Source organism: Rhipicephalus sanguineus, chromosome 8 (genome assembly GCF_013339695.2).
Source record: "Rhipicephalus sanguineus isolate Rsan-2018 chromosome 8, BIME_Rsan_1.4, whole genome shotgun sequence".
Lineage (NCBI taxonomy): Eukaryota > Metazoa > Arthropoda > Arachnida > Ixodida > Ixodidae > Rhipicephalus > Rhipicephalus sanguineus.
In genome coordinates, this window is record NC_051183.1 from 17,012,238 (window position 1) to 17,035,182 (window position 22,945).

Here is a 22,945-nt window from a genome sequence, read left to right on the forward strand (position 1 = left end):
GTAGCCTTTATTTCTTTCCTAACAGTAACATTCTCTCAACATCCAACAGGAATTCTAATGCTATCTTCTTTACACATTAGGATACAGATATTACCGGCACTTACATCTGGAACACCAAGTGTCAGTTAAGAAAATTTGGCATGCATACCAATGTACACTCAAACCTCGTTAAAACAGTCACATCTGCCATGAAAATAACTTCGTTATATCCGAAAATTCGTTATAAACATTTATTTTTAGCACTGTATCTATGACAAGGCTGTTCTTCATTTACTTCGTTATAACCGATAATTCGTTATATCCGTGTTTGCTATATCGAGGTTTGAGTGTACCAGTGCTGTTATGCTGTGATCTTTTTATTTTTTTTTTCCCCTCAATTATGTGAAGTGTTTTGCTTGGAATGCAGGAGTGCACTCTTCTTTACGAACTTACACAAACTCTGACTCGATTTATTTAATTGCGTTGCTTGTACCATCCTGCTATATTTGCCAACTACCCACTCAAAATGGACATCCCCATTTGTGTCTGCTATTACTTCAAACTTAATTTGCACCAAGATAATGCTAGGAAGTTAGTACTACAACTTATTCAAGTGCCAAGTGACTGCACACGTTTCCATTTCAGAACACTAGAACTTGGCAGTTGGTCAGCACACACTGGGTAATTCTATCAACTGCAATCACTATTGTATCGTGTGTCCACTGCAGAAAAAAATGCCAAAGAACGCGAGTAAATATGTACCTGTCGACATGTCCGCCAATTCCCAAGAGACGACTACTACTATTTATGGAGAGAAAAGGGAAATAATAAAAGCTTCATATCGTTCTACCACCAAGGTTGCGTGACTTAATTTGCACTGGACTGCAGGAGAGAACTGGCTCGGATGGCTGAGTATCTTTCCTGCTTGTACGAAAAACTGTATTTATTTATTTATTAATGTAGCCTACATCGCCCAAGTGGGTATTATTGTAGGGGGGTAAAAAAAAATCACACAGTTGTACAGTCAAAACGATGAAGTACATTCGCGCAGCAGTGCCTGCACATTCACCAAAAGCACATATCTTGTAGTGAAGGATAAACCCATCACATGCATTGATGTTCACACACCAATGCTGAATAAATGCAAAGCTACAGTGATGATGTACAGCAACAGCTGCAATGATGCAGAGTGGAGGGGGGGGGGGGGGGCTGTGTAATCTCATAAAGTGTACTAACATCTGGGGAAGCAAAATGACTGAAGCTTTACCACACTGCTTATTGCAAAAAATGCAGACCAACAAGTGTTTGCATTACAAAGCTGCTGCTGTTAGTATCAGTGAATGGGTGCCTCCAAAGAGGTTACAAAAATTCAACACAGTTTTCTTTTTTAATTATAAAAGAGGAGATAGATGGCACTCATTGCCATAAAAAACAATATATTACAAAATATGTTACAAGCTCGCACGTCGTCCACGTCTCGAGCTCGACCAAACTTTTTACAAGATCACGATGTCTTCCGCCGCTTGACCTTGCCAAACTGGACGGCCTTCTTGCGCTTCAGGGCTTCCTTCTTCCTCAGCTGTTGCTTCACCTTTTTGCGAGCTCCCACCTCAGGATTCCTCACAACCTACAACAAGCCGATCAGGCAAGGTTACTTGGCCACTACGCTCTCGACCACCACACATAGGCCCAGCATAACTAGAGTGAGAGAGCTAGGGCGTCATTTTTCTTTTAAAAAACACAGAATTTAAAAGAATAATATGGCGGACATTGATTGCCATCAGTTACCACTGTCAATGCAAATAGCATAAAGCTGACTGTACGACAAATCGAACCTCCTCATAATAAAGTCCCATATGACATGAACGCTATGTTCATTGTAAATGTATACAGTAGAACCTCATTGATACGTTCCCGCTTAGTACGATTTCCTGGCTCCCACGCTCGAAATCGCAAAAATTAGAAATAACCCAATACAGCTGTGTGTAATACGTTCCGGTTAATACGTTCCCGGAAAATACGATTATTCGGCAGCAACGTTCAGCACCGCGGAAAACTGCAGTCGTATGATACGTTTTGTAGTCAGAAACTCCCATTCAGGTGTGCAAAAAGGGGCCCTCTCGTGTTACTTGTGAAGCGTGAAGTGGCAGAAAACTGCCGCGTGGTGACAGTGGCTTCTACGCAGTGCATTTCCCCCCTCCACGCTTTCTCTGCTTTGCTCAATTGTCCCCTCTGCGTCTCTTCCGAATTGCTCGATCGTCCCCTCCGTGTCTTCTCCGAATTGCTCGATCGCCACTCTCTGTCAAGCACACTGCGACCCCAAGGCAGGCGGCAACGCTGGCCGTCAAAATCTTTAAATGGCTTTCAAAAAAAAAAATAAAGAATAAAGTTTTTTTCTGTAGCACGTGGCACGATTTTGCTGAGCATTGCAAATCCTTCATCCGTAGCACGGTACATAGGTGCACACTCGTTCCATACACTTTTGTTCAGATCCCATGGCTACAACAACAGCCGGGGGAACTTACAGTGCGGCCCAAAGAATGGAGACTGTCGCTCCTCCAGTCCGCCACGGGTTGGTACAAGACCTACGGAAACGCACATGCCACCGCCGCATCGCCACCGCTGCACAACACGCCGCAACAAGTAACCATAGCAACGTCGCCATTGTGCCCAATGAATATGGCTGACAATTTCCCCCACACTTTTCTCCTAGAGCGCGTTTGTTTTCGGGTCGCTCCGCCCATCGCACGGCGCAATTCCAGTCGGCGATCGTTTTTCTCTGGCTGGACAATTCTGTCTACGAGCAGGTCGTCAGAAGCTGCCAGAAAAATAATTTGTTCTGGAAGATATCTGGGAGGTTTCTGGTGATCAGGCGAGACGATGCGCGCTGGCCGCCATCTTTTTGAGGACTCGACGGATCGCAATGCGGGCGCTTGGGGACTTCACCTTCGGTTATCTTTTCAGGGCGTTATCTTTTAAAGCCCGTTCCGCCGTTTGAGATGGTGCGATTACGAGTGGCAGCGAGCATACCAGCGCATGTCTCAAGTTAAGACAGAACACAAACTGATCAGCGCGAGTGTGCGACGTAGTACGCGATAGCCGCGAGCAGCTGTCGCTTTCGGGACGCTTATCACTTTCGCGAGATTTCACATATCGTGTTGTACCGCGATTGTTACGTGCACTGCACAGAGTTGAGCTTGTTAAGCCTTTAGCGGGGCGGCAGTTTTCTTCACGGACGGGGTGAGTCGCGCGTGATCTCGCGAACGTACGTGATCGTATGCCGAATGCGTATGCTCGATAACTCCCGCTCTTCGGCAAACCTAGCCTCCTATTTCCAAGCGGCAATGCAGAAAGAACTGACCCTCATGTGGCGCAAAGTTTCGTCTGCTGACACGGCGGTAGCGTTTTTTTATGTTTACGCTGTTTGTCCCAGAGTTCAATTTTCCAATATTCGGGTTGCCTCGGGATTTCAACACACGTGACCACGACGTTATTTCCTGTCAGGACCGGAACTAGCTGGCTGACCTCTGGCTGCCAGCGAGATGCCAGGTGTTCGAAAATCGAAGAGTCCCTCCATGTTTTTTGAGAAATAAATGTTTTTTGCTCATGCACCTCAATATGGGCTTGTCAGCCTAAATTTTTACTGGATTTGGATCGTACGTTTTCCCGGATTATACATTTATTTTCCACGTTTTTTTTCGGAAACGTATCAACAAGGTTCTACTGTATATGTTGCACTGTATTAGCAACGAGACATATTTATTTCATTATAGCCAATATTGTTATACCAGTGTTCATTACATCAAGGTTCAACGACACCGTCGCGGCCAACCAAGTCCAGATTAATACCCGTCACATGCTTGTCTGAGGCTCACCTCGAGTGCCTTCTCCCGTTTCCGCTTCAGTTTCTTGCCGGCCAGCTTTCCCTGCAGAGCGACCAGAGCAGCACCGAATGCCTCTACGCCTGCCGCCTTTTTTATGACAGCCGTCGCTTCGTTTGCCATCTGTTTCATCTCATCACCTGGGTGTCACCGGCAACAAGAACATGCGACATGCATACGCAGTTAGCACGGACAACATCTCAATGCAGCCTTTAAAACAGGCTCGCATGACAATACTTGCTGTGGTTACTTTAGCTACCCTTCCAGTTCTTGTAACAAACAGTGTCAAGTATCGTATGAGCGCGGCAAATAGCAAGGAGGCCATGCAGGCTTTCTTATTTTGGTAGAACTAGCGTGAAACAACTGCAATGGCCAAATATTTGGTCAACAACAACTGAGGTATCAACGACAAAACACCCTCGGTGGACACGAATACACTGAAGTTGATAAATTTAATTGTGGAGCTAGTTTCACATGCCAACAGAACAATCTGTTTATGAGGTATGCCAAAGCAAAAAAAACTTTGGATAACACTTAATCACCCGGGTTATTTACCATGCACCTAGATATAAGTACAGGAGTGCTTATTGCACTTAGTTGCCACATTCGATATGACGGTACCACGACGGGTACTGGCCGCAGAAAGCTATATCCACCAACTAAAATAGCTGGTAAATCAGCAAAACTTGAGGCTCCGAATTACCCACTCGAAACAATTATAATACAATTCAAGCATCCATTTTTTTAGGAAGAGCAAACTTCATTCTCCGCTTCAGTGGTCTGAGTTTTCATGCTCCAAGCTACAGGCCTTACACAAGCACATGTGGTACACTGCCATGTTTACTCCTGCACGCATCTCTCCCCGAGATTAACCAAGTCATCCCCACCGGTGTGTTCACCGCTTTAGTGTCAAACATCGAGCTTCCAACAAATGGTGCACTCGATGAATAAAGTGCGAGACTAGAGCAAACGCCAAAGACATCCATTCACACTGACTCTGGCTAGGCGACTGGTCCTCGAGCTCCCGACAGATGGGCGTAAGGATGAGCTGCAGATGCGAATGCAGCTCGGGCCGAGTCAGGTCCAGGCTCACAGCAGCCAGGAACTTGAACACGTGGGAACGCTGCAATGACACAACAGTGGTGCATGCCGTATTGATCCGTATTCATTCGTATATGTCCGTATTAACCGTATACCAGAAGGAGAGGGTACAGTACTCACGGATTGAAACGCGACACAGTTTCTTTTAGTAAAACAACTGCTATGAGCAATTCCACGAGATAAACCGGTCATGTCACTGCAAATCTGGCTGCTAAACGTAATGTTGGCTCTGATGTAAGTGTCAGGGTCAATATTACGCCGATATGAGGCGAACTGTAGACGCTGGAAACGAAAGTGCGTGCGTTACTTAGCCCTAAATTTTTCACATTTCAATCCGTGAATACTGTACAGTTGGAGACTGCAAGAAACCAAGAACATTGACACTAGAAATCTTTAATATTGAATTTACCAGAAAAAAAAAAAAATGGGCAGTGTAACCTCGTTAAGTAGAATTCCAGGGCAATTTTAATTAAAGAAAGAGGAGGAGGCTTCAGCAATAACCACCAGTTACTTTATTTCAAATTAACTTTAATTTTGTAAGGTGCAATGACTGACCCCCCCCCCCCCCCCCCCCCCCGGCACTATGCAGTAGACTCTCATTAACGTTCGCAATATGGCTATCAAGCAAAACTGCACGATGTTTTAGTAAATTTGGACTCTTACGTTTTTGTGGACAGCAAATTTTTTTCTCCACATTTTTTTTAAAGAACATCATGAACAAGGATCTACTGTATTTGTACAAACACCAGAAAATTGCTCAACGAAGTGAAAGCACCACCAATGAAAAAAAAAAAAGACAAAAAAAAGAGACTTGAAGATGGTGGAACGCAACAAACCTTCAAAGTGGACCGCGGGTTCGACACCACCTCCGAGTGGGCCTGCTGCGACACCTTCTTCACGATCCATTCAACAGGGTGCAAGGTGTCGATGCCGAGACGCGCGGCACGAGCCGACACCCTAGTCAGGAACACCAAGTTTCTAATGACCTGCAGAATGTCGTTAGCAAAGCCCGTTCTTAAGTGAAACAATGTTAAGAAGCAACACAGCATAGTATGAAAGATGTAGACCTTTGTCATTAATGTGGTGTAAAGACTGCTTAGCATGGGAATATGATTTTCATGCAAAATGCATCCAGACACCGATATGCCAGTGCCATGTCACAAACCTAAAAGTGTTCTCTTACCCTTAGTCACTTTTTGGCGCAGGTAATAATATCTGAATGCAAAACGATTTTCTCGCCAATAAATAATAAACTACACTTGCATATAGAGTCAGAATTCCTGACGCCATGGCCAGCTTGTGCGAAAAAAAAAAACTTCAAGGCATAGATGCTCAGTGTCACATTTTCCCATTTTAATGAGAACTAACAGACAATAACGGCAAGGAAAGTACAGGGGGTGTGATTGGTGTTATTGTCTGTTAGTTCCCATTAATATTGTGTCTAACAAAGAAAAACGAGCCCTTAAGAGTCATCCCCTTTCCTTTTTCCATTTTGTGGCTTACCAATCCTCCCTTTAACAGTTACAGGTGCCACTTTCTTATAAATGCAACAAAGCTAGATACGGTGAATTATTTTATACACGAAACATACAACTGAGTGAGTGATGCCCACACTGAAATCCGGATGTCATAATTTGACACATGAAGAGCCACATTGCCCCATTCTTTCTAAAGACGTTTTTCCAAGTAATCACAGAGTGACCTTACTATCGTGCTCATACACCTCGCAAACCTACCGTGGGAAAAAACTTTTCAATCCGTCTAGTATAAGCAAAAATACCACACAGAACGAGCATTTTCTCTCTGCTTTTGTGGATAACACAGTTTTTTAATAATAAGCAATACTGGGCACACAGAATCACTCGAGCTATCTATTTTAAACGTGCAAGCCTGCTCATTATAAACGTGTTAGACAGCAATACAGGTGACGCTAACTCTTTGAGGTCTCTTAAGGGGGGACACGGGTCTTAGAAGGCCGAAAATCGCGAAAAAATCGACTTTTTGAAGCTGACGTTTTCGGAATCTATATCTATTTTTGCACAAGTCTGCTAAGTTTGTAGCTTCTATTTTCATTATTTCCGCCGTAAAATCAATCTGTAACACCAATATGAGGTTTGTCTGAGCGCAAATTGACGCTAAAATCGCGCTCTTTCCGCGCCGAACCGTTGCCGGTACACACGGGCTATCATGGCCATCTTGATCTCGTTTGGAAGAGCCGTTTTTCATCTTCAATTTCCCGTCACCGCTGGCTCGCCTTGCTCATTGGTTTTCTAGCAAAAACGCGTCATCGAGAAGTACAAGCGCGATTCTATTGGCTGCTTGGGGCACGTGACAAAATCTAGGCATCCGATTCGCCAAGCGGCGTTTCCGGCGTCTGCTTCACCGCCGAGACGCACGTGAGCGTGCGCCATTTTGTCCTGGTGTTGTCGACTGCCTACAGCTATGGGTCCTGTCATCAAGAAGTTCCGCACCAAACACAAATTCGGAAAGCGGGTGAGGCGATCGCTAGCCGAGAACTTCAGGAAGCGCCCCGCAACGACCCAGAACAACGAGGATGACGAACTCGCAGTGGCTGTCGACACCAGCGCGGTAGGCCTAACGGACACTAGTCCTATGAGCCCGTCAGTTGCCGACAACGTCGCAGAAAGCGGCCGTGTGCGTCACGACACACAAATTCTGCAGCCCCAACAGATAGAAGACAAGATGAAGAAGGCAGAAGTGAAGCTGCAAGAGATTTCATCTGTTGCGGCGACGGAACGGAAGCGCAGCCTTATCGCTAAACGCGCGGACGCCGCGGGTCCCCCATCTGATAAAACGACCTTCACCATCCTGGACTTGGAGGCGGTAAATGCTTTGATAATATTGCATTTAAAGTGCAAGATTTACAACGGAGACACCGAGATCAGGAGAGGCGAGCGGGAATACGGCCTTGCCGTCAAGCTTGAGCTAGTGTGTGAACTGCAGTGACGGGTCGTCAAAGTGGAGTTCGCCGCGCGTCGACGGGCAGCAAAAAATAAATCCATTCACAGTAAACGTGCTCGCCACCCGCCCAATGCAGGCTACTGGCAACAGGCAGACTGCTTTTAACGACATATTTGCAATGATGAACATATCGCGTCGCGGCCTCCACACGAAAACGTGGCAGGCATACGTGAAGAAGAAGCTAACACCTGCCGCTACTCTTGCTGCCTCGAAACTCATGAGTGAGTGCGCGAGTTCGGTTCGCGACATCTACGCGGAACTCAACGTGGACAACCCAGGAAACATCGCCGTGTCATACGACGGATCGTGGATGACGCACGGACACTCGTCGCATATTGGCGTCGGTACCGTCATTGAACTGATAAGCGGCCTCGTTGCAGCAGAACTTGAAACTTGCAGCAGAACTTGAAAAAAAAAAGGCATGCTCATGCTAACAATCAGTCTGATTATATGCCTGGTGCATATTAATCATTAAAAGTATGTGTGCCTTTGATATTTTTCATTCTGTAATGCTAAATAAAGTTTTAACCTTTTTTGCTCATTTTCTCAAAACATGGATTTTGGCCACTTCCCTTGTTTGCTTCTTCTGTAAAAGTCGACCTAGGACAGCTAGAGCTACAATTCTTTTTGCACAACCTAGCTAAATGTGCATAAAAAGCAATGCTGCAAGCAGATTTTCAATCTGCAATTCCAATTTTTTTTATATTAATTTAAAATTTTCTTGTTTTTGGCTAGGTGTAGGCCATGAACTCATTAGTGCTGTAAATTGAGAAGTAGTTGTTCGATTTCCAATCAGCTTGCAGCGTTGCTCTCCTTAGGCTTTCTGGTATCTATATATGGGTTTATAATGATGTTATGTTGCATAGATAATTTTTTATTGTTTCAGCAAACAATAAAATGAGATTACTAATTATATCTGAAAATAATTGACCTGTGTAAAATATAACTGAATAGTTAAATAAAGCTAAAAAAAACTGAACAAAGCAGTGCAGTTTCATCTAATTTGGCCAAGAAATAACCTATGTTATCTCTAAAAACCATGTCCCCCCTTAAACGAGCACATAATCGTCCTTTGCTACTAAACGAAGCAAATTAATGTAGGTATTTTGCACACACAGTGAAATTAAGCAAGAAGGGTGTGTAGCGGGCGTTGATGCCGGTGACCGCGATCATTTTTATTTGTGTGCGCATACCAATTCTTACACAGAGGTGCACGGCGCATACGCGGTCAACATGCCTCACGTTATCTCCGGCGTGCCGCGGGAGATACGCAGCCACGCCCCTTTTGTGTCGTCGCTTTCGAAGCCTGTTTTTCTGAGAAAATAAAATAGTTCTTGCCCAGACTTCAAGGAGTGTAGGTGTTTGCTCTCGCTGCTCCTTGGGGCGAGTACGCTACAAAGTGGTGACCCGCGACGTTTGGAAAAACAGCAGCCATGTCAGACGAGGAAGGCACTTCAAGCTCAACCACAACCAACGCCTCCGAGTGAAAGCTCCCTCATTTCTGGCCCAAAAACCCCAGGGTGTGGTTCAGCCAAGTCGAGGCCCGCTTCCAGCTTCGACGCATCACATCGCAGAAGTCGAAATACCTCCACGTCGTTGCAGCACTGCCACCTGACATCGGTGACGCCGTAGACGATGTGCTCGCCTCCACTCTATCGGAGAAGGCCTACGACGAACTAAAAAGCACCGTCCTGAAACGTCTTGAGATGTCCGAACAGAGCAGGCTACAACAACTCCTGTCTCATGAAGAGCTCGGTGACAAGCGTCCCTCGCAACTTCTCCACCGAATGCGTCAGCTGCTGGGCCAACAAGCGTCAGAGGTGCGTCAACAGCCATTGCTTCGCGAGTTGTTTTTGCAGAGACTGCCACAGTCAACACGGATGATACTCGCTGGCTCGGACAACGTGGCTCTCGAGCGTCTGGCTCAACTCGCCGACCGCATCACCGACTGCACCGAGCCATCAAAAATGCCTATTGCTGCAGCTGGAATGTCCGAACATGCAAGACGGTTAGGTCGCTTAGAGGACAGAGTTGACCGACTGGCTGCAGCAGTGGAAAACCTCGCCCTGTCTAACAAACACCGTCCTGCACGGCATCGTTCGTCGTCCCGTGCTCGAAGCCCGCACCACCGCGGCCACTCAAGCGAGGCAGAGCAGAGCGTCTGCTGGTACCACCGCCGCTTCAGAGAGCAAGCCACTCGCTGCACCCAACCATGCTCGTGGACGGGAAACGCACCGGCCAGTCGCTAACGGCGGAATGCGACACGGGCCAGCGCTCAAGCCGCCTCTTCTTCGTTGTCGACCGCATCACCGGCACACGCCTCCTTGTCGATACCGGAGCTGAGCTATCTATCCTACCAGCAACAGCTCAACATCGCCGACGCGGCAAGTCCATTTCCAGCTTAATTGCAGTCAACAATGCTGCTATTGCATCATATGGAGTGCAATCAATGACGATAGACATCGGACTCAGGCGCACATATCGATGGCTCTTCGTTGTGGCCGACGTCAGAATGGCCATCCTGGGAGCGGACTTTCTGAGCCACTTCAATCTTGACGTTAGCGTTCGCGATCGTCGTCTCAAGGACAACGTCACTTCGCTCGCTGTTGTCGGACTGAAGTCTGACCTGTCCTCATGCGGCATTTGCACTTTCCACCCAGAGTCAAACTTTCAAAAGATTCTGGCTGAATTCCCTGAAATCATCAAACCTCGGAACACCGAACTGCCAATCAAGCACAAGGTGACGCATCACATTGTCACCACCGGACCGCCCGTCACCGCTAGACCTAGAAGGCTCGCTGGACAAAGACACGAAATCGCCCGTCGTGAGTTCGACCACATGCTCCAGCTCGGCATTATTCGACCTTCTTCCAGCAACTGGTCCTCTGCACTGCACATGGTGCCAAAACAAGAGCCTGGTGACTGGCGGCCTTGCGGTGATTATCGGGCACTCAATGCTGCGACAACGGCGGACCAATATCCTCTCCCTCACATCCATGATTTCAGCGCTCGCCTCGCGGGAACGACCATCTTCACTAAGCTGGATCTGATGGCCACTTATCACCAGATTCCAGTAGAACCAAGCGACATCCCAAAGACGGCCGTGACAACACCTTTCGGCCTCTTTGAATTTGTTCGTATGCCGTACGGACTGAAGAACGCGGCACAAACGTTCCAGCGTTTCATGAATGAGGTCACTCGCGGACTGCTCTTTGTCTTCGTCTACTTAGACGACATTTTGGTCGCCAGCAAAACGCCGGAAGAGCACGAAAATCACCTGCGGCTCCTCTTCAAGCGTCTTGACGAGCACGGTCTGGTTTTGAAGCTGCAAAAGTGCATATTTGGTGTTGAAGCACTAGATTTCCTAGGCCATCGAATCACCCCGCAAGGCATCTTGCCGCTCGAATCACGGGTACAAGCCGTTAAGGAATTTCCCACGCCTACCTCTTTCCGCAAGTTGCGCGAGTTTCTCGGGCTGATCAACTTCCATAGGCGCTTCATCCCATCCTGTGCACACATTCTACAGCCGCTAACTGACTTGCTGCGCCGGGACACAAAGAAAACACCCGAGTTTCACTGGTCAGCGGAGCACGAAAAAGCCTTCCAGGACGCCAAAACTCAGCTTGCCTCCGCAACACTCCTGATGCACCCGCTTTCCGACTCGCCAACGCGGCTCATGGTTGACGCTTCAATGACGGCAGTGGGAGCAGTATTGCAACAATACGACGGCAAGGACTGGAAACCGATAGGTTTCTTTTCGAAACGGCTGAAACAGGCGGAAGTGCGCTACAGCACCTTTGGAAGAGAGATGCTGGCCATTTATTGCTCCGTAAAGCATTTCCGTTTCTTCCTCGAAGGTCGCACTTTCCACATTTTAACGGACCACAAGCCGCTGACATATGCGTTCAAGAACAACAGTTCCTCATATTCGGAAAGAGAACTGCGCCAACTTTCTTTCATTTCCGAATTTTCGACGGACATCCGCTACATAGCGGGGATCGAAAATCAAGCAGCCGACGCACTCTCCCGCATCGACACCGTTTCAGCGTCCGTCGACTTTGAGACATTAGCCGCCGCCCAGCGGGAAGACCCAGAGCTAACCGAGATGCGGCAGAATCCACTGTCACTGGTGCTCGAAGAGATCCCGCTACCATACACAACGACTATGGTCACATGCGACACATCGCAGAAATCTCCAAGACCCTTCGTCCCCGTCCAGTTTCGGCGTGCAGTGTTCGACAGCCTTCACGAACTCAGCCACCCAGGAATCCGCGCGACGCAGAGGCTCGTCACGGACCGCTTTGTGTGGCCAGGCATTAACGCCGACGTTCGACGCTGGGCGAAGACGTGCCGAGCATGTCAAGCAGTCAAGGTGACTCGTCACACGCGCACAGCACTTCAAGCATTTCGGCCACCAGAGTGTCGCTTCGACCACGTCCACTTGGACTTGGTAGGACCTCTTCCTCCTTCCCAGGGTTACAGATACCTGCTCACATGTGTCAACCGCTACTCACGGTGGCCTGAGGCAACGCCGATTCTGGACATCGCAGCCGAGACCGTCGCACAGGCGTTTGTGGCCACATGGGTTTCACGCTATGGCTGCCCACTGCGCATAACAACCGACCGTGGACGACAATTCCAGAGCAACCTATTCTCTGCGCTGGCGAGGCTTCTGGGAACACAGCTCCAGTTCACCACGGCTTACCACCCAGCGAGCAATGGAATGGTCGAGCGGCTACACCGTCAACTGAAGGCATCTCTAACGGCCAAATTGGATAGAGAGCACTGGGTGGAGAAGCTCCCTCTCGTTCTTCTGGGCTTGTGTACCGCGCTAAAAGAAGACCTCGGATTCAGTGCAGCAGAAATGCTGTACGGCTCTACAATCCGACTACCGGGAGAATTCTTTGGTGATAAACCAAGCACTGCGCCGACACCTTCAGAACATATGGAAAGGCTACATTCCTGGTTGGAGCACCTGCAACCCAACGCGCCACGCGTCAGCCGCGACCAAAGAGTGTTTTCGTTCCCGGACATGAATACGGCAACCCATGTGTTCGTGCAACGAGACACAGTGAAAGCGGCGTTGACTCCTGCGTACGATGGGCCCTTCCGTGTGCTGTCGCGCTCGCACAAAACTGTGACCATTCGTGTTCGCGACAGAGAGGACGTCGTTTCTCTCGACCGTGTGAAACCGGCTCACCTCATGGATTAACTCGTTTTTGCTAACATTTGCTTGTTTTTTTTTCCTGGCTCCGCGGTCTAGGGGGGGGCCTCTTGTAGCGGGCGTTGATGCCGGTGACCGCGATCATTTTTATTTGTGTGCGCATACCAATTCTTACACAGAGGTGCACGGCGCATACGCGGTCAACATGCCTCACGTTATCTCTGGCGTGCCGCGGGAGATACGCAGCCACGCCCCTTTTGTGTCGTCGCTTTCGAAGCCTGTTTTTCTGAGAAAATAAAATAGTTCTTGCCCAGACTTCAAGGAGTGTAGGTGTTTGCTCTCGCTGCTCCTTGGGGCGAGTACGCTACAGGTGCATTGTTTATCGTGAGGCAGTTCCACTGGATATTACCAACACAATTCGGAAAGCCAAGTGAGAGGCAGTTGCATCACCTACCTGCTCGGCTATTTTCTCCAGGACGTTTTCTGGCTGGAGCTGAGAGCAGAACTTCTCTGTAAGGCCTCGAAGCTGCAACATAGAAAGCGTACACACACACACACGTTTGCTGTGATTTGACGCGAGTTACAGCACAAGCTTTCTCATTGAGTATCTGGGGGTTAACATAAAACAACAAGCCACACGTATACCCTGTGCGTTTTGAATCCAAGCAACACCGCAAAATTTAAAAAAAGATGTTTGAGGCAGAAAGGGTGATGTGCAAACTTTTTCTATCTTTTGATAATAACAACCTTCGGTGCTGCAAGTGTCTCAAGTGGTAACGACACATTTTCCGAAGGAATGAAGCGAACAACATTTCCATAAATATATACTTAAGAATGCGAGTTCAGTGACAAAGTACCTTTGCCGGTGTGTCGACCACCAAATAGTCTGACGAACGAGGCACCTTGGTAGCTGGCTTGCACGCTGCAGCAACTTCATCAGGAGTGTAAGCCGCAAACACGCGGCCGTAAAATTGAGACGCCGCCAACCTCACCCAGTCATGGGGGTACAGCAGGTACATGTCTGCGTAACCTGTAAAATCAACAAAACAGGCAATTTACATAGTTATTGGTTTAATGAGCAATGCTATGCTGAATTATCACACCGCGCTTAAACCAAATCGAGCTCGCCGCTGCAGCGAAGCGCCGCCGAAATCTAATGAAGACAAGAAGCACCACTATGTCACATACTGTTGCATTGCCGCGATGATGGTGACCACAAAAGCCGAATTCTGCATGCCGAACTTCTGCATGACAAAAGCAAATAATGCTCAAATCACAACAGCAATGGCGAGCACAGTTGTCGGATGTCAATACCTAATATGCATGTCATCTGCATGAGCTAGTTGTACTTGGTTCACCCCACATTCCAGCATAACTGTTTGTATTCACATACTTTATATAATGAAGACCGCTATTCACTTCACGCATCCGATTATGAACAAAAGTCATTCGCTACAGAATTGGTGGTAACATTTGAGAAAGTCAATACATGAAGGCGTGTCTTGCGCCGAGCAATAGCACTAACAGTTTTGAGCAGCACGCGAAAAACAGTCACCAGAAAAGATCAAGTGCACATCTTTACACATGGATCATTGATAACACAATTTTTTTTAAATGCCCTGGGGCATACAGCACAAACTTTCTCGCTAAGCTAGATTACTTGAAGAGGCAGACATTACTTGCACTGTGAATTGAGATCTGTAATTCGCTAATTAGCAAAACTTCATTAATTGGATATTTAATTACTCTAGCATACTACATCGCTAAGTAAAGAATGAAGCCAGAAGACATATCCACGCTAAACAAATTTTGTAACTAGCACACGTTTTGAAATAAGGGCTGTGGTGAAAATGCCCTGTTAAAAAAGCCAAAAGAAGTAAGTAACAAAACAATGCATTTTGTGGCAAAACTTGGAAATGCTTATCTTCGAACTTGTGCATTATTCTAAAAAAATCTGTGTCAAGCGGATGGTATTTCTGAGGCCACCAGCTACATTTCATAGATTACAATATGTCTCGTAAAAAATTTAGCGGAAAAGCTGTTATCGAAGTTCACTAATTAACTTAAATACTCATGCTAAGTTCTTGTGACAATTCATTATCATTCCATTACAGCATGCAGGTTGAAAAAGCTAAGAAAGACAATGCTAAGGGAGCCTTCTTAGTAGCCTGCCCGGCCATCACTTTACAAAAAAAAAAAAAAAAAGAGAGGACATTTCAACAGGGTGGGGGAGATTTAAAGATGGAGAGGAGAGGAGGACATTTCAACATACTCTGAAAGGAGGAAACTGGGCAGGGCAATTGCCTGCAAATCTCACAAGGCAAGATCCACAACGTTCTCATCATCATCATCGTCAAATTTAAAAATCCAGACACACCTTGTATAAACTGTGCAACATCCAATGAAGACAGCACAGCTTTTTGTGGTGGCTGTTCCCACTTGTATTGATCAAGAACTAATGAGCTCAACCAAAGATGCCGCAAACTCACCACACAGCGTTCCAAAGCTTTCCCGCGTGGCAGGAGCTCGGGCAACATTGCAGGCGTCGACTATCTTGGTTAGCGAGACCAGGTACATGAAGGCGATGTGGTCCTTGGCACGCTCAATGTCTTGCATCGTAAGCTGCAACAACCAACCGACAAAAGCTCTTCAACTCCTCAAAAGGGTGAGAACAAAGTGCACACAGTCAAGAGCAACAACTGCAGATGCCAGTGAGATGGCACAGTGAGCACAGTGGCATGGTATAGCAAGCAGTGTCATAGAAATGAAAACGGTGTCATGGCATGGTGAACACTGCAACATGGTATTTTAAGCAGTCATGGCACAGTGGCATGGCATGGTAAGCAGTGTCATAGAATTGCAAACAGTGTTATGACACGGTAAGTGCAGTGTCATGGCATGGTGAGCAGTGTCATGCCATCATGAGCACAATGGCATGGCATGGTGAGTGTCATAGAATTGCTGGGTCATGGCATCATGAGCACTGTGACATGGCATGGTGAGCACAGTGACATGGTATTGTAAAGAGTGTCATGGCACAATGACCACAGTGACATGGCATTGTGAGCACTGCACCATGGGATTTTAAGCGGTCATGGCACAGTGGCATGCTATGGTAAGCAGTGCCATAGAATTGCAAACAGTGTTATGGCATGGAGAGCATAGTGGCATGGCATGGTGAGCAGTGTCATAGAATTACAGTGTCATAGAATTGTAGCGCCACAGCATCATGAGCACAATGACATGGTATGGTGAATTCAGTGACATGGCATGGTGAGCAGTGTCAAGAATTGCGAACAGCGTCATGGCATTGTGAGCAAAGTGATATGGCATCGTGAGCTACGCCACAGATTCACAAGCATTGTCATGGCATGGTGAGCACAGTGGTACGAAATGATAAGCATTGTCATGGCATCACGAGTGCTAGGTCAAGGAATATTCAGCCTATTTGATTGGGTCACAGACACATCAGCAGAGACTGTGCCATACCTCTTGAAACTTGTCGGGGTGCATCTCCTCAACCAGAACAGGCATCACGTCAGGCAGATGACGCTCAAAGCGCTCCTTCTCAACCTCGGCAAACAGGCCCAGCGTTTGTGCTCCTAGCCGCCGAGTGGCAAACTAAAAAAAAATTCATAGGCGACTACAAAAGCTGCCAACTACAAATGAGCTTTCTTTAAGTGCTTTACGAAATTTCGAAGTGTGCCAAGCCAAATGCTGACAAACATGAACACAATGAAGTGTGTTGCTAAAGTGAGTAAAAAATGGTCAAAAGAAATAAAACAGAACAGTAATTACATGCCAACAAAACCAATAACTTGTACTGTAAAAAAATAAAGCAAATAAATAAAAAATGTGGGGTTTTATGTGCCCAAACCCCGGTATGATTAGGCACGCCATAATGGAGGGCTCCGGAAATTTGGAACATCTGTTCCGCACTGACATCGCAAAGTACACGGGCCTCTAGTATGGGCACCGTGCATACGTTAGGAGCCGCCACAGTCGCGCGCTGCCTCCAGCGCCAAAGCGGCCACGGCAGCAGATCTGGCGGGATAAGGGAGCAGACAACGCAGGCGGCGGCAAGCCATTGCGCCGTGTTTTGGTGCTTCGCTTGAGGCGTTTTCTTTCCCGTTTGCTTCCAAAAGACGTCAAATTGTCAGCAGCTGTCCGAGAACGTAGCGTTAGCGCGGGTGCTTCTTTTCGCCAGACCTCGTGTATCCTCAGGCGAACGCGGCAACATTAAATGCATGAGCTGGCGGAAGACAACGGAGGTGACGAGCCCGTTGAGCGAAACTGCGCACGTATAACGCGGGCCGCCTCGCTCACTAAACAATCACAGCTTATCACCCTCGGGCTAACACGGCAGCGAACTCAGCGGCAGCTTGAAACTGGCGATACCAGGAATTGCACTGTCACGGCCACTGAATGAAAAAACGCTTTCCATCGAACGGCCATGGCGCTGCATTCACTGCGCCGACTTAATCAGTGCAGCCGAGTTCGTCGTCGTGGCTCGTGTTTTGCTGCCATGACACTGCAAAGCTTGCCAATTATTATTACGTTTGGATTGAGAGAGCTACGTCATATAGTTTCCTCCGAGGAGCTAATCTGAAGAAGGACAGGGACCTCCTAGAAGCGGGGCACGTTCACAGCGTCGTGGAAGAGGTGTTGCTTGGCAGATCAACAATCACAGGCAAATGCAACCCCAGAAAAAAAACCGTCTATTTACAAAACTCACTTTTGTCGTCGAACGAGTGCGATCCACCGTTCACGCCGATTCCGTTCATATTCTCTAAATGGAAACCGGTAAAAACGCGTGCCCGGAGAATTCCTGTAGGTGTTATTGCACCCAACAACGCAACCATTATTCCTGGAGTTCGGCATTCCTACGAACAGCGGAACCGGCACAAAACGAACTGCCCGCGAAAATACCTCGCGCCGTCACAGCGGGAGCGTGGAGCGAGCAGGGGTGCAATCGCGGAGCGATCTTGTATGCTATATTATTATTGCGATAGCAATTATATGGACAGTCTCGGCTGGAAAATGTCCGTCCCCGTCGCCGTCATGCACCGTATATGTATAAGTATGTATATATATATAAAAGCCCCAAAGAAAAATAATTCCGAAAAATGCTTCCGAAGCGCGGAATCGAACCAGGGACCTCTTACTGAACAGGGACCTCTTGCTCCGCAGCGAGTGGCGCTATCCACTACGCCACGAAACGCAGAACCTTCACGTAGCTAACGGCGAGCGTTATATACATATCCTTTACCGCTGGACGGACTCAGAGACGGCAGGCGATAATAAGCGTTTCTTCATTACCAGCGAGATGGCGCTAGCAGCACGACGGGCGCATTTAAAAGTCGTCGTCGAGCTCGCTCACTTCTTATATTTGCGCAGCGAGAACATTGCCCTTCCGTTGTCTGCTCGCGCGGTTTTCTCGCGGTGAGGGGAAGAGAAATGTTTCACGCTTTCACCGTGATGTCCGCGCTCATGTTACCGAGCGTACGAAAGTCACTCGAGCTGAAGGGACGCCGCTAAACGAACAAACAGAAGATGAGCGCGAACTATCAAGTGTCACAGCTCGACAGTTGAAGCACGCTAGTTTCCTTCGCTGCTTCGGCCGCCTTTGCAACAGGAACGCTGTTCAAACTGAGAGTATCCATTGGCGAGCCTCACTTCGTATAGCCTTAATTTCTTGCTATCGCATTCATTGCTTCGCCCTTGCGGCGAAACTGTGACTTTTTTTCTTATCGTCTACCACCTGCGGCTGTCTGATCGCGTTGATAATGCGGACGTACCGTCGCTCTGGTCACTAGCCAAGCGCGAGAAGCACGAAAAGTGTAGTCATCGTAAAAGGCATAGTTCCTCACTCGACTTCACCGCATTGCGAGCGCGTGAGAGCATCCCGCCAAATCTGCGCTTCTTGCCGCTAGGGACGCCGAGCGGAGTTACGTCTGCACGGAGCCTATTATGCCTCCATCGAAATGCAACCGCTGCGGCCAGGATCGACAAATAAATATTACTTCGGCATTACATCAAGCTTAAGAATGACACAATTGGTATTTTTCGTGCGAACAATGAAAAAATATTTGGCATAATTTTCTAAGGCTGTTTACTACAACAAAGTGATATTTTCAGGCATATTGCTATGCCACCATTCAGGATCACACCAGCACATTAAGATTCGAACATCTAAACTTCTGCCATTTCAAGATTTTTTTTTCCACACACCTAGCCACTCAGAAATCTCATTCATTGTCCCGAATGTGCTGCAAAAATTTTTATTCTCCTTAAAATATGCACAGCTCTCGTAAACAAACACCCTGTAATCTGCACAGCCTTGTTTTCTCCAGTTTTTTTTTTTCTACAGAGCACTGTTGCTGTATGTTGAAGCACAGTGGCGCTTCATGGCAATGCAATCTTTTCCTTCACATTAGACTTCACTGTAAGTAATATGCACTTCTGTGAAGCGGCATCAAAAGGCAAAATTTGCAGTGTACAAAGTGCACAACCCTGTCCTTTCATGCCGTATGAGGAGTTACTGATTATGATGCAGGTTACGTTTCGAAAAATATGATTAGTGCTTCTCCGTTGTAATTTCTGCGAGGCATTTTATGAAACTAAACGTGTAAAAATGATGACAGCTCACCATTTGTTCCTTGCACCACGCTATAACCACAGACAGCAAGGTGTCCCTCGATGGCTCGTCCAGCTAAGCAAAATAAAAAACAAAAGAAGGTTATTTGATACCCTCAGAACCTCTCCCAATGCACTAAGAGAGCACTGGATTACGCGGTACGGGAAATCTTTCGTACGTGTTCAATGCTATCCTCAAGCTTTGCCCCACTTCTCGAGTACCCTGCATCAGATTACTAAAGAATGCCATCAAAAAGCCCGTAAGTCACAGGTGCTTGTTTCCAAGCTGTCGCTGTGGTTCTAGGGCCCAGCCTGCCAACTGATCTCAACACAGGTCAGGCGTCCAGTGCACGAAATGTGCCACAGCAGAGTGCAGTGTGTGCCAATGTTTACAACGCCCGCGTTGAACTTGACTACAGGGCATCAAGATTCACCGACAGCTCTCAAAATTCGCTCAGTAACATGTATGGCTCTTTATCGTGCAGACCAGCCGTAGCCTCGTCCGACGAAGGGCGGCTTCAGGGGTGCGATAATCATCACTTGCAGGGTAACACGATATCATGGGGCAAACGCTTTTATAACATGCTAGCTCACGCAAAAAGAGAATACTTTTTTGAGCAAAGCTTCTACAAGTTAGATTTTGGTGGCAGCGGCAGCATAATTCACGAAATAACCCAGTGCAGGCGAGTGTACAGAAATGCGGGTCCCTCGACGGCTTGTCAGCTAAGCAAAATAAAAAACAAAAGAAGGTTATTTGATACCCTCAGAACCTCTCCCAATGCATCAACAGAGCACTGGATTACGGGGTATGGCACAAATTACTAAAAAAGAAGGTCAAAGTCACCGTTTTGCTGCAAGGGGGAAGCAATGAATGCGATAGCAGCAGACTGGAATGTTATACGAAGTAAGGCTAGCAGCTCACTCGCTTCGGAAACACGGCAGCGAGCAAGGTGACTTTCATACTGTCTATGGCCTCAGTGCAAACTTTGCAATGAGAGCGCAACACGTACAAAGCTATGAACCATCTGCTGATCACCTCTAAAGATACCGGACACAGCGCACGCGACCACGGGCAACCACGCTCAGACGGTCAAAGTACGCATTTCCTGCCGGACCCACGCAGTCCCCCATCCAAATAGAATGCTTTGCTGGGCAAGTTGGTTCATGGTCATCAAATAACACAGAGCACAAAGAAGACAAGACATAGACGAGACAAGCACTCCTATCTCCACAAGCCTTTAGTGCGATGAAGACGGATGGCTCGTTTCATCTCTGCTTGAGCGGCATTCGTTCGCAGCACTTGCACGCCTTCACTCGCACATAGAACACACGATATGCAGGGCAACGTTATCGATTAGGACTCTAAACAGAACACAACGGCACTGGACGGAATATCCGTATAATTGCTATCGCAATAAAAGCACGAATTCAGTGCATAGTGCTGTGGTAGGTATACATGCGAGAACCACATCAACAATTTAGGCAGAACGCGTCTTTGAGGAGTGTCTACTGGTGTGAGTGTCACAGGGGCACATTTGATAATCGCCGCGCCCCAATGAGGACAGAATTTCTTCAGTGTCATTGGCTCCCTTCTCCGAATAAGTGGATAACTATCAAGCAGCTTTATTTCAATTAGGCTGGTATTTTCTAAAACTCATAGCTTTACATTCCAGTGCCTTAGCTTAAATAACATATCATGCAGAGCAGCATAACATGCAGCTCTGCATGACATGTTATGTGGAGCAGCACCACTCAACGCTGCACTAACCTTTGCTATTGAGTTTATCACAGTGCACCTCATTTCTTACATTATGGAGCTTCTCTAACAAAACACGATTTTCGGATGATATGCTTTCCTTTTTCAGTTGCCGTGAGGTTAACGTCAATGACATTTCCCACAGCAGACAACACGAGAAATCCAATGGGGAAATAAAAACAAACCTTGCTGAGGAGACTCCGGATGGCAGCTGCAGCAACCCGCTGCACATTCGGTGACTGGTCGTTGACTAGGCGTGCCGCCATGGGCACAAACAGGCTGGGGGCGTAGTGAGAAAGTGTTTGCTGCACAAAATGCAAAAAAGTGCGTAGTCAGTCAACTGCTGCAAGTTCCCAACCCAGATCAAAAGAAGAAACAAGAAAAATAAAAAGGAAAGCTGATAACAAGGTTACATTCAGAAAAATACTTTGCCTGAAAATAAGGCTTGTTATTAATGAGAACTAGCAGACAATAATGCCAAGGAAAGCACAGAGGATGTTATTTGTAGTAATTAGGATATAAATGTGAAGGATGTGACGTATGTGAATGTGTACAGAATGACTAATCTTCACATTTACATCTTAACTACGAAAATAACATCCCCTGTACTTTCTTTGGCATTATTGTCTGCTAGTTCTCATTAATATTGTGTCTAACAAAGAAAAAACGAGCCCTTAAAAGTCTTCTTTCTTTAATGAGGCTTGTTAATACCCGAAACTTGGCAGATGTTCTTATGATTCAATTAAAAGAATAACATTAGACTCAGTGTGGTCACCAGTGAAACTGATAGTCATGCTTTCGGTACTTGCTGCACAATTCGGCAATGTTTTTTGTATTAATCGATCAGCCGGAAAGTTGAATTCCCATTTGGAAGTACTATACAAATGTACGAAATTGACTTGAAAAGCATGTACAATATATACAACATGTTTTTCAATTAAAGGTATTTCAATGTATGAATTGATTTTTTACTGTATTGTATACAAACATATCAAAAATGACATTTCAATGGAAAGTATGCGAACATGTGCAGAATGACTACTCAATGAAACACATGCAATCATATGAGAATTACTAGTGCTGAACGAGTCACTTCCCCAGACGAGACATCAAAGAGGACCAAGACTGCACCAGTACAACCATCTCACCTGTGGGAACTTGTTCGAGTAGGCATCAAGCATCTCGAGAGCTGAGAGACGGCCCGCCTCGGTGCTGTACTCCAGCTGCGCCGTGAAGAAGCCCACTGCCTTCTTCATGCGCCGCTTCATCGGGTAGTCGAGTACGTATTGCAGGTATGACTGGACGTGGGAGTAAGTTTGAACTATCAGTAACATAACTTTGGAACAGACAGACAGTATAGGGAACAAAGTAAACACACACACCTCATGCTTTAGCAGGGCATAAAAACTTCTGTACAACACTGTGGAACATCACTAGGGCAGTTTG

At 46.9% G+C, this 22,945-nt stretch overlaps 1 protein-coding gene across 1 annotated transcript in view; it reads right to left on the bottom strand.

Annotated features, from left to right (window-relative positions):
• Window positions 1-1,357: 1,357 nt before the first annotated feature.
• Window positions 1,358-22,945, bottom strand: part of LOC119401468 (small subunit processome component 20 homolog) — a 113,071-nt gene continuing 91,483 nt past the window's right edge. The window contains exons 51-61 of the mRNA XM_037668299.2: window positions 22,648-22,797; window positions 21,685-21,804; window positions 19,757-19,819; window positions 16,597-16,728; window positions 15,597-15,729; window positions 13,965-14,137; window positions 13,562-13,633; window positions 5,798-5,947; window positions 4,857-4,983; window positions 3,855-4,000; window positions 1,358-1,606 (exon numbers count right to left, since the gene is read on the bottom strand). Of these exons, the coding sequence (XP_037524227.1) occupies window positions 1,484-1,606; window positions 3,855-4,000; window positions 4,857-4,983; window positions 5,798-5,947; window positions 13,562-13,633; window positions 13,965-14,137; window positions 15,597-15,729; window positions 16,597-16,728; window positions 19,757-19,819; window positions 21,685-21,804; window positions 22,648-22,797 (1,389 nt within the window). The 3' untranslated portion in view covers window positions 1,358-1,483. The remainder of the gene's footprint in view (window positions 1,607-3,854; window positions 4,001-4,856; window positions 4,984-5,797; window positions 5,948-13,561; window positions 13,634-13,964; window positions 14,138-15,596; window positions 15,730-16,596; window positions 16,729-19,756; window positions 19,820-21,684; window positions 21,805-22,647; window positions 22,798-22,945) is intronic.